Below are 13,103 nucleotides of genomic sequence, written 5' to 3' on the forward strand. Positions count from 1 at the left end.
AATAGTAAGTTAATTATCATTATTACCTTGTATTGTAATTTAAGTTCAGTAAACTTGTTAGTTTATGTAGTCTTGAGAAAAATAAGTTAATATCTTCTGTATCATAGGTTTGCCAGGGTTATTCTTAGCCTGTTTGATGTTATTGTCATTCCTTAATATTTTATTTTCCTTGTATTCACCAACACTAAAAATGATGTTTATTGTATTCAAATTCAAAAATTGATGAATGCTAGATTTTACTTTTTATGTATACATTTCAAATTAAACCTAAGTAAAGATCGCTTTATTTTCATATTCGTTTTATTCTTCTAAATGTTGCATATTTGTATAAATTATGAAGATACTGTTTGTTTTTTTAAACAGTTTTTTAGGTAGGTTTATTAGGGTTTTTTTTTTAATTCTCCTATTTTCAATCCCATTCCTTTTTAATTGGGTCTGGAAATAAACTCCATCATAATCTTAATCTGTTCTGCAATAGGTAAGTTAATTCTTAGTTTTAAATGATATTATTTATTTAGGATATACACGTTGTAACCTTGAGATATGTATTTAAAACTTAACTATAGAAAAATGAGAGATCATCTTCCATTTTTATGCTTGGAGTTAAAATAGAAGCTGAGTGAGTGGACTGCTGCCATAATAAGGTGATACTATGTACTCACCACTCAGAAAAACTCTCCCCTGCTGCATTCCACCCCTAAACACATGGGCTGCGCAGCTGCTGTATGGCTGTGTGCTGTCCCATGTGTATTAGGCCCACACAGCCTTCAAAGAGGTTGCATTTTGGAGCATGGTAGTAGCATGGCTGGCTGGAGACCCCAGAAGTGTAGCTGCCAGAATTCTGCCATCTGGCAATGTTGCTGCTAGGCTGTTCTACTCCGTGCATAAGTATATATTTTTGCTGAGCCCTTTTTCTGTTGCCACAGCTATGAAGTCAGAGATATGGATGGTTGGTCATGGGAGCTAGCAGGAAGATGTTTAATTAGAAACACTCTACTATTCAAGGTGAGAGAACATGCAATAAAAGTGTGAAGAAATGCATTTGAATTTTCACAATAGATTCGAGAAGCTTGACATAATCTTTTAACTGTTATGAAGACCTTTAAATTAAAGAAGTGCAAGGGTATGGCATAGAACAGCTATTTTAAAATTCTGACCATACATAGCAGAAGGTGATACAAAAACACGGTTTTTGTTTTTAAGAAAAAATAATCATGATTGACTTCATTTAGTGAAAGTTTATTTTCATTTCATTCCAAACTCTCCCAAACATTGAACATAATTCAGCAGTCCATGAAAAAGAAAAAAATATGTAGTTTGTGTGTGTGCATATGAGAGCACAAAATATTGACATGATAATTGCAGTCAAGCCTGAGTGAGCAGTGGCCTGTGGGAATTCAGCTGGTGTTGTACCAACTGGATGACTGCTCAGGACACAGTACAAAATGCAAGGTGCAAGTTAGCACTTTATTTAGCACAGGCAGGCATCATTTAAAAGTCCTTGGGGGCAACCCTGGTGATGTGCAGATGTTAAAACAGCTTGTTCTGAAGCACTGATATTTCTGCATATTCTAAGAGACTTCTAGATTCTGAGTGAGAAATATTTTCAAAATTATTAAAGTCATATAATATATAATTTATCTGTTTTAATGCATATTTTATGTAATGAGTTGTGTATATGCAGAAATATCAGGACTTTTAAGTAATAGGGAAGTATAGGAAAATCAAGACATTTAATTTATAATTACAAAACAAAAAATGTTATGAGCTTTAACTTTAGAAATTAATTTAGTAGGTAAATAAGAGTATTTGTTATATTATTTAGTAATATTTAAAATATAAAGTTATAGTTATAAAATATAATGTATTACTTACTTAAAGTAGTCATAAACATATTGTTAATATTTACAGAATCAGATATCTTGTCTTGATTTTATTCTATATTCTACTTTGGACCTACTTGATTGGACATGGAATTTTTCAGGTGTGAGGCTTATTTTACAGACTAGGTTCTTGCTTTAAGATATAAATTTAGAAATTTACTTTTAAAATATAATAGTTCTAAATTTTGTTTTTTTTAATAAATGAAATTATATGTAAAACATAGAAGTATTACTTTTATGTAACTCTGAAACACTGCAACAGATGATTTGTTTGTATTGCAATCTACACAAAATATAGTAACATTTTTACTTAAAAATGACTATTACTGTGGGATAGACACTGTGTAAGATATTTTTGCAACTTGTTCAGTTTTTCTTAGTATTTTATTCATAGGTAGCACAACAGTAACTCTATGCATATAAAAATGTGAAAACAGAATACTTCATAGATGAAAGGATAAAGAATTTTATAATAGTATAATTCTCATTTCCCTAAACATTGGTGTTTATTAGTCTTACTGTTTTTGAATCTAAATGTTTACTAGGAATTGGTAATATTTTTGAAAATGAAAACGAACAAGAGACGCTACATTCAAATAAGAGAAAACAGTGCAGGTAGCTTTATTTTGTTCTTTATTATTATGTATCTGTCAATTAAGAACAATCAACCTCTGTGCAGTTTGCTTTTTAATTTTCTTTGTTTTCTAATTCATACCAATATCATTATCTCATTTACAGTTAAATGTTTCTTTTAGACTCTAATATTTCATTTTGACATCTCATTAAAAATGGGCTCAAGCCCAGAAAATATGATCCTGTCGTATTGTATAATATATGGCATGGTTTATAACACAATAAAAATTTGTTTCTTAATGATTTTCAATAATTTCTCAGTTTTTTAGTTTAGAAAAATGGCAGCAAGTTAGCATGGTAATTCTTGTGGCTGAGCACTGCAGTGGTGAGTGTTTACAAGGGTGGGACTCCTGGGAAACGTGGTTGGGGCTTTAAACTTGTACACATCTGACAGCCTTTCTTCACTCCATTTTTCATCCTAAAGAAGTCTGCAAATATTCTTAGCTCACATCATTATTGCACATCAGTGGTTCTAATTAGCTAAACAGGAGTTTGTCTCAGTCATTGATCATCATCAACTTCTTGACAGTGTTTTTTTTTTTTTTCTTTTTCTTTTGAGGATCCTTTTTAAAAGTATGTCTTGCACATACTGTCTATTAATTGAATTATCTACATTAGTTTGTGATGCTGTAAACAGTTTTTTTAAAGATCATAATTTCTAAGTAAAAAGTTTTGGTACATGTTACAGAGTGTTCTGTTGGGAACATTTTATTGTATTGAAAACATTAATTATCCTGTGCCACAATTTGCATCAAGATTTTGAGTTGTCACTTTTCAACTTCAAACTTACAGTTTTAGATTTTTGGTTGTAAAATATATCACTAAAGTTTATCTTTGAAGTTTACACTTTGTATAATATATTTAATTTGTGATCTATAACTGTAATTATTGTATTACCTGGTCTCTTTATAGCCATGTAAATGATTTGTTGTTGAAATAGAATTTAATATGTATCTAAAGTGCTTGAACTCTTAGTCTAGCTGTTATAAAATACATATGCATACACGGGTGGTTCAAACAACAAAAAAGTTATTTCTTAATTGTCCTCAAGTTAGCAGATACTAATGTATGTGCTAGTAAAAATGCCGTCTTTCTCAATGGCTACCCTTTTGTATCCTTATAAGGTGGGAGGGAGTGGAGATCATCTAATGTCTTTCTTAAGGATGTTATAATAATTAAAGAAGGCCCTGGCTCTCTGACCATCCTCAAATGACAAAATTTCAAATAGAATTTCAACATAGAAATTTGAGAGGAAAACACACATGTAGTGCTCCTTGCTCAGAGTTTGTGGCTCAAAATGTCTGGGGTTGGGTGCAGAGCCTGCATTTCTAACTTAGGCAATACTCATACTATTGCTTGACAGCCTGTGATAACTAATGGTTAGAATGTGGGTATATTTCTACAAGGGTCTGTCAGAGAAGTCATCTGACATCTGTTGCTGGAGTTTACTTTCTCAGCTGATTATGCCCCAAATAAGCACACAAAGACTTATATTATTAAACTGTTAGTTAGCTGGCTCTGTCTTAATTATTAACCCATTTCTGTTAATTTCATGTGGTCTTATCTTACCAGAGAATGCCTGGTACGTCTGTCTTGTCTTCCTGGTCTCTACATGGCATATCCTCACACCCCATTCAGTGCCTCTCTGCTTACCATTCGCAGATTTCTCCTTGTCTCCTAATCCCACCTTTCTTCCTGCCTTTATTGGCCAAATAATGTTTTATTCATCAACCAATAAGAGAAACATATATACAGAAGGACAACCCACATCAGACATCAGATTTGGAAACTGCTAATGTTTTTGTTGAGGATGGTGGTATACAGTTAATTTTATTTTAATCTTAATGGAGTCAGCAGGATTTATTTGGGCATTTCTGAATATCATAGACTCATTACAGAAGAGTTGATTAGAAGAACTCTTAACATTATAAATTAACTAATTCCTGTAAAGTTCAAAATAAGTCATTTGTGGTCTGCGAATCTAGCTAAGTCAGGAAGGTGCCTGTAACACGAGTATGGAGATCTTCTATCACCAGAACCCCATAGAAAGTTGTATGTGCTTATAATTAGCCGGCCTTGCCCAATTGAGTCCTAGGTGACAGTGAGCGACCTTGTGCCAAAAAGCAAAGTGGCCTCAACCCTACACAAGGAATTACAGGTACCTAAGGAATGCTGGAGCAGGAGAAATACCCTTGAACAGGAAAGAGCACACCAACCAATTATCCAATATCAGATGGTCAGCCCTGAAACATACATTTCCAAATAACAGCATGTCATAGCGCTCTTCTCCATCCTTGGACTCTTCTTTCTTGATGTTCCTTGAGCCTGGGGGAAATTGGTATAGATGTGGGCCGAGCCCTAAACTTATTCTGAACATTTCTACAACTTATCTGTCTGCATTAACTATCCACTGCAGTTTTGCCTGCTAAGGTTGAGAGCAAAACTAATCCATAGGTATATGGATTATAAGGCAGTTTGACAGGTCCATTTAGCAAAACAATACTAGGTCTCCCTTCCTTCCAGGGCCTATTACCTTCCAGCCAGGGTTTTCAATCAAGTTTACAATATCAGGCATGAATTCTGACTTTTGGAGTAGGCCTCAAATCCAATCATTGAGCAACAGATCTTGTTAGTATGTTTATTCAATATATATCTCCAAATGATTTTCACCTAGTGTGGTCAGCATAAAGAAGTAAGAGTAGATACTATCGACAAAAAGTGATTTCTGATAAACACATGTGAAGATTGAATACTGGAATACCTTGACATTTTCCCACATTTCTAGGTTAACAAAGCAGGAAAGGAGAGAGGGACAAACGATAATACAAACCAGCAGCACAGTGCTCAATAAATAGTGATTGGATGTGATGTCAATGTGTTAGACACATCTTTCATGTATTCCTTTAAATATGAGAACTACTTAATTCTCATGCATTCTCATCAAGTATCTCTTGAAAGTGCTGCTGTTTCATCTCCATCTTTTTATTTCTGAAATGTTATAGACTATGTTAGAATTCCCTAGTGAACAAACTCCTGTATTTTAACTGTGTCATATTTTTAATGTCATCATTTTCTCTCTAGCATCCTGGATGAGTACTTTATTAATATTGTTAATATTGTTACTGGTTTATTTTTGTGTTTAGATTTTTTTCTTAGTTATTTTTGCTTTAGTTTTTAAATTTTTATTTTCAAAATTTTGCAATATTCTATAAAATGTACCTGTTATTATTTTATCTAATTAATTTTTTTTTTTTTTTCACATGGGCTTGTTGTATTTCTCTTCACATTCTTTTTTTTTTTTTTTTTTTTTTGCATATAGAGTATTTTTTATTTAATTTTATATAACAAAGTCCAATTAAATGAAAACAAACATTTATACACAATATTTGGGAATTTGGGCGTCGTTCTTTCCAAACTACTTCCTGCTGGTAAGGGGCGCTGTCTTGGGGGATTCGAAGAAGATTCAGATATCCTAGCTGTAGTCTGTAGGGCTGTTTTGTCCAGCTGTTTGGAATGTAGGATCAGCTTGTACTCTGTTTCAGGCGGTCTGGTGTGATCAAACCACATTAGTCTGGAAGGAATCCACATCTTTTCATTTTCTGTGGAAACAAAAATAGAAATACTTTTCCCCAGTAACTTGTTCTTCAACTTAAATTTTGGAGTCAAAGCGTTTTTTTTTTTTTTTTTTTTTTTATTATTATTATTTTACATGTCGATCCCAGTTCCCTCTCCCTCCCTCCCTCCCTCCCCCCAAGCCCTCCCTCCCTCCTTCCCTCCCTTTTGCCCTCTCTACCCTCTCCCATGCACTCTAAACACCCTCCCCTCCCAACCCCCCACCACAATACAATATGTAGGGGAATGCCATCCAGTTGGGGTCATGTAGATCTGACAGGTCCTGTGAAGTAGGGACTAGGGCTTCTCTCCTATCTCTAGAATAAGGCAGTTATCCCTCCATGGGGGATATGTTTGCAAAGTCCTTTTGTGCACCAGGGATACATCCTGGCTCCACTGTCTGAGGTCTCTTAGACTGCTCAGACCTTCTGGCTGAGACCCATATTCAGGGGAGTCCGAGTCAGACCTCTGTTGGCTTCCCAGCTATCAGTCTAGTGGCCCTTAGCTCCTCCTTGTTCAGGTAAGCTGTCTCTATGTACTTCTACCGCATGGTCTTGTCCTCTCCATCTGCTTCTGGGTTCTAGTTTGACTCAGTGTTTATGTATGGGTGTTTGCTCCTGTTTTCAACAGGCATTAGTTGAGGACTCCATGGAGAAGTTAGTTGTTGATCTCACTCTCCGGGAAGGGCATTTATGATAGCCTTTCCACGGAAGCTGAGATTGTTAGTTGGGAGCAGTCTTGTAGTTCCCTCGACCTTTCTTTGTGTTCAACTTTATCTTCAAACCAATATTGGCTCCCTCTTTTATGTTCTCTCTCTCTGTCTCTGTCTCTCTCTCTCTTTCCTATTTTCCATTCCTAACCAGGCTCAATCCTCCTAGTCACACATGCCTTCCTCTCCTCCCTCTCATTTTCTCCTACTTCTCTCTCCATTAGCTGTCCTCCCCCACTATACCTGAGGTCTGGGGGACTTGTCCCTTCCCAGTTCTGTGAGGGACTTTATATGAATCTCTTAGAATACAACTTGTATCCTAGTTCCTCTGGTGATGTGAATTATAGGCTGGTGATCATTTGATCTAGGTCTAAAATCCATATATGAGTGAGTACATACTGTGTTCCTCTTTTTGTGACTGGGTTACCTCATTCAGGATGGTTTCTTCAAGTGCCATCCACTTGCCTGCGAATTTCAAGATACCATTATTTTTTTCTGCAGAGTAGTATTCCATTGTGTAGATGTGCCACATCTTCATTAACCATTCTTCAATTGAAGGGCATCTAGGTTGCTTCCAGGTTCTTGCTATTACAAATAGTGCTGCTATGAACATAGTTGAACAGATGTCTTTGTTGCATTGATGTGAATCCTTTGGGTATATGCCTAAGAGGGGGATTGCCGGGTCCTGTGGTAAACTAATTCCCATTTTCCTGAGGAACCGCCATACTGATCTCCAAAGTGGCTGTATGAGTTTGCACTCCCACCAGCAGTGGAGGAGTGTTCCACTTTCTCCACATCCTCTCCAACATTATTGATTGTTTTAATATATATTTATGCATGTGCATATATATGTATGTTACATTTTATCTAGAGTATTACATCTGGTTATTGAGATAGTATGTTGGTGTATGTGGGTACATGTGTTTTAGAGTTTTGTTTGTTTATGGACACTACTTGAAATTACATTAATTGTCTTCTTCTGCAACCTTTATAGCTTTTTGTTTAATGTCCTTTCCTTATATAAATCTTATGATTGCTACAGAATTATCAATTCCACTTCAGTTCACCTTTTTGCAGTAGGTTTTGGTAACTTGAAGCTTCAGAAACAGTGAATATAGGAGTTTTGTTATATTTAGGCTTTTGGCTAGAGGGTATTTTGATCTATTCATACATATGTTACCTGTCTATAAACGTTTGCCTCTTTAGTCTTTCTATATATGTGCCTTAGTTTTCAGAAAAGGTGGACAGACACTTTTTCTAGCCTCCTTTCAAAGGAGTTTGAAGACCTGTCTTGGTTTTTTAAATTACACATGCACAAAGTAGTTCTGTTTCCTATTGTCTCCAGAAGCCAAGGTCCTATCCATTTCAGCCAGCATCTGGAAGGTAGCAGATAGCATCTTCATTTTCATTTATAACTCCGTATTTGCTGAGTTTGTGATCATCAGGGTCTTAGCCATGGTAGCCATGTCTCTTGTTTTTCTATTAGTAGTGTCCATGAAGAGAAGTAACCTACAGTGTGCACTAGGACTTGATATGTGAACTCATTAAATACAAAGTCCTTTCCAAAACTGTGACACCTCCTGACTCTGCCTCTCATCACCAGGACTGTTCCTTCCTCATCTATGTCCCTGTGCCAACTTGTGATGCTTTCTCTTTCCTTTTGTATAAATTATTTGATAGGTGAGTTCTTTAATCACAGATTTCTATTTGTTCTATTTTTAAAATCTTTTAAAACTATGTTATGAAATTTTCCATTGTCAAATTAATGTCAGCTCTTCCTTTATCATCTTTCTATGTAATGCTATATGTGCTTACTTATATGTATTTATAGTAATTATATGTATTATGGGTCTTTGTTTCTCAGAACTATGCTCTAGTTTTACAACTTCTATGTAGTTAGTAATATTCTCACATAATTGAAAGCACATAGATAAATATTAGAATTTTAGTATTTCTTAGCCCAGGTATTGGCTGTTTATAAATCCGTTTTATTTTTTTCCTCTCTCTCTCTTTAAAGTCTTTTACCTTAAAAGTCATGGGAGTTTTTTTTTTTTTTGTTTTGTTTTTAATCTGTTTTATCAAAAAAATTAAAATACATTGTGAAATGTTAAATGGATGGAGATAAATATAAAACACTGAATAAGATTTGACACATCTGATATATTACCTCTGATAAAAGTCTAGTGTTGAGACAGTGCTTTTTTAGACCACATCTATAAGGATTCTTTCCTTTCCTAGCATACCCATTCTTTTTCTTTACCCCAGTGACTATTACACTAAATTCCTCTTGGTTCTTTGATTGTTGATCTCTTTTAAATAACATTTTTATCCTTTGAATGTTCCATGTATTTATACAATGTAGATTGATCATATCTACCCCCACAACTCCTTTTACTAGCTCCCTACCATATTTTCCCCCAAACTTTGTATTTTAACATACTTTTGCTTCTGGTTTTAACAACTCTTTAGGTTCATTTAATGTTGCACATATAAACATAGGTGTATGGACATTGGCTGGGCCATGGCAACCTAATATTGGGCCATGTTTCCAGGGGAGAATGACTGTTCCTCATCAGCTATCAATTGCTAGAATCCCCTCTGATAGGCTTTGGACTCAGAAGCTCCATGTGTCAGCTTGACTGCTTTAATATTGTGCAAGTCTTGTTCAGGTAAATGCAGCCTCTGTGAGTGGCTACTTAGAACAGCCTTGTTATGTCTGGAAGTCAGCAAATTACAGCTTTACCCACAAGTGATCTGACCTTCATATTATTTCTACTTTCTCTTCATTGAGCCTTGGATAATGAAAGACTGATATAGATGATCTATCCACAGCTGAGCACTCACAGTTATTTATGCTCAGCACATTGGTCAGTTATTTCTCTGTATTAGCCACCACCTACTGACAGAAGAAGCTTCTGACTAAAGTTGATAGCAATACAAATATATGAGCATAAATATGAGTATTTAGAATTTATTTTGACATCATGACCAGTTGGCAAAAACAAACAAACAACAACAAAACAAACAAACAAACAAAACAGTAGATTACCCCAGGACAGATTATCTTCCAAGTCATGGGCTCTTGGTAACTTTTGTATTACCAGACACAAAGTCCCTCATGTGAAGCAGGTAACTTATATAACTTTCATGCCACTTTTACCTCAATATTGTGGACACATTTTGTCAGCAGATCAGGATGTAGCATGTAGTATCCAATACTAGGTAAGACCATTGAATAGTTTTTATCATTATTTTGTATAAAATGTTTATATTAATAAGTGCAGTTTTACTAATTCTTGAAAATTATTTTATGATCAAAGTTAAACTATGTTTTACACATTGATTATCATCTACCTACACCTAGAAACTAAACAGTTTCTTAAAAGTGAAGTTGTCATTGTTGTCAGCAGTGGTTAAGTTGTTGTCACTTGCCATCCATATGGTTTCTGATTAATTCTGAGAGAGCTAATGACACATGGTAAGCAACTACCTTATATTTTAAAAATATATTTGTTACTAGGGTGTGATCATTTAAAGGCGTAGTTATGACCTGGGACAATGGTAGAAACTCACTTAGCATGTATGATCTTCTGGAAAACAATGCAAGAGTAACAGTAACCATTGGAATGCCTAGGAATTATGACTAATAAACTCTATTTTTCTGTTTCTAGAGAAAAACAGAGATCTGAAGCCAAAGACAGAAAAGTTCTGGAAATTTTACAAGTCAAGGATGTTAAAATACAAGAATTGGAGCAGGTTGTATTCTAATGAGAAATACCAAACATGGTATTTGCTTAAAGTTGTAGATCTTTAAAATTATTTGAAGTTTTTGTTCTAATATACATTAAGAATACCAAAATCTCTGCATGAAATTGTTTTGAAATCGCTGTAGTCAATATTTTATTATTGTACCATGTTCTTAACCTTACTCTATCTTCTAAATTGATTAGGTGTAAATCTCATTAAAATGTTTAACAGGCCCTTGGGATTTTAAAGTAGTATTTATTATTCATTGTCTTACTGTATTTTTATTTTGCTTCATTATTAGTCACATGTTTCTGATCCGTACATTTTTACATGGTTTCAGTTATAGAAGAGATTCACGATAGTTGGTACTATTCTACATTAACTTTTGAAAATTTGCATTATTGAATTTTTGCACAAGTATTTGCAATCCTATATTGTATATATAAATTAAATTACAGAATTAAACAAAAATTTACAGTTTTCATATGTTTCTATAATCAGAATATTATTACCACAAAAATGTGTGTGCTCTCCTTAGTCCACAAAATTCCATCCAATGTGCCTGTGGCTGTGCATTTCATTGTTAAACAGTATCATTCTACCTTGTCTCCAGTGGCTGTACTCTAGCTCATGTTGTGAAATATACTAGTCCACCTCCAAGAGTTCCTTATAGTCTTAGTACTAGCACTTTTCAGAGCTCCAAGTTCATAGTCTCTTCTGAGATTCAATTCAAACTCGTATTAATAGGCCCTTGTTAAAAAAAATTTTAAAGAAAAGATCATTATAGAATACCAGTATAGATTTCCAGAACAGAGTCAACATTCCCATATAAAAATAAAAGAATAGGGACAGAGAAAGGACTAATGTAAGACCAAAGTCAGTAGGATAAACAGTAAGTCCTGGAGATCCATTTTAACACTTGGGGAGTATGATCTGGGCCCCAAAGTACTTGGGCAAACCTGCCTCCATATCCTTGCCATTTTCTGCCCACATGGGCTGTCTTTGGTGTTGGCTCCACTCTCTTCAACTTTGCCTGGCAGATAGTGTGCATTTCTGGCATCTCTTCCTTTTTTAGGCCTACAATGAGTTTTGTTTTGACTGTTATAGCATCATGCATAATTCTCTCCAGGGATGTTTGAAGGGATACTGACATCACTATGCAAAGTTTGGCTTCCCAACACTTCCTAAAAATCTGTGTGAGATGAGATAATTCTTGGGAAAAAAATATAAATCTCTCTCTCTCTCTCTCTCTCTCTCTATATATATATATATATATATATATATATATATATATATATCTGTATCTATATCTATCATGTGAACAGGTGAACAGTGCTAGGCATGCCCTCAGCTTAAGCAGCAGCTGTGCCTCCTTACATTATGGATACAGCAGCCTCTGAACACCTACAGGACTAGTAATGCAGGGAAACATTTCCTTAGGTGATCCTGTACAAGCAGAGTGCCACACAATTCTTATCCTGAATCCAAGTGTTTTAAGTGAGTTAAAACTTCCACATATCTGATCCTGAAATTGGGAGAGTTCAGCAAATTTCTGAGGCAATACCAATTTTTCCCCTTGTCTAGTTGAAGCAAACATGGGCTTTTAAAAGTCTGATGTCTTTAGTATGCACAGGTTCCTTGGCCCCATCTTTCTCCATGCTCAATTTATGGACAAACTGTAATTCTTCAAATCTGTGTGCTCTCAAATCTTTTTGGAAGCCTGACTTGAAAGCCTGACTATGTGCATCTGTTAATAATCATGTTGACATCTCTATGCTGGGTGGCTTTGAAATTTATCCCACCAGATTAATTAGTCTATCATTTTATAAACTTAGATACTCACAAAGTTTAAGGACCCAGTCAAACTAAAAATTCTTTATGAGAATTCATTACAGATCCTCTCTGATAAAATTCCCATTTGGGTCCTCCTTTCCATGACATGTCACAAGTCCATTTTGTTCAGCATTCTGATCTGAGTTCTTGCCCAAATAATTTACAACATTGTAGATCTTCTGTAGTTTTGTTGTATGACAGGATTTTTCTTAGGGAGACACAACAGTCCTCTTTTATTACATCTGGGTCCCCACTTTCAGGGTGGGCCCTTCACCTCCTAGGTACATCTTGATAGATTAGATTAGGTTCTTCATTCTCTTACTTCTTCATCTGGAGCTCTCTGCTCTACTCTCATAATTCAATTTTGTCTGTATTTCTTCTCTATCTCTTCACTTTGACAAAATATATATTTGCCAGAGACCCCAGTTCTCTGACAAATCCAAGAAATGTGAATTTTTGTTTCATTGAGTTTTTTTTTCTTGTGTGGCTGGAAATGGGGCTTTAAAAATCCTTCTATGCTGAATTGGAAAAGAGATGTGTAGTGAGATATCCACTCTGCCTGCACCTGTTGCACTGATCATGCCCATTTGGGCATGGTCATAGGTTTGGGTTTGACTGGCAAAGACTAGGTCTGGGGTCCTGGACCTCAGCTTGCTCTCTTTTGGTTCCAGTTGAGTCATGGAGAG

General features: G+C 35.2%; 1 protein-coding gene across 1 annotated transcript in view; it reads left to right on the forward strand.

Annotated features, from left to right (window-relative positions):
• The window catches only part of Cntln (centlein), a 242,082-nt gene that overhangs the window by 40,330 nt on the left and 188,649 nt on the right, over window positions 1-13,103 (forward strand). The window contains exon 3 of the mRNA XM_051188130.1: window positions 10,509-10,593. Within this exon, the coding sequence (XP_051044087.1) occupies window positions 10,509-10,593 (85 nt within the window). The remainder of the gene's footprint in view (window positions 1-10,508; window positions 10,594-13,103) is intronic.

This window comes from Phodopus roborovskii, unplaced genomic scaffold, assembly GCF_943737965.1.
Source record: "Phodopus roborovskii unplaced genomic scaffold, PHOROB, whole genome shotgun sequence".
Taxonomy (NCBI): domain Eukaryota; kingdom Metazoa; phylum Chordata; class Mammalia; order Rodentia; family Cricetidae; genus Phodopus; species Phodopus roborovskii.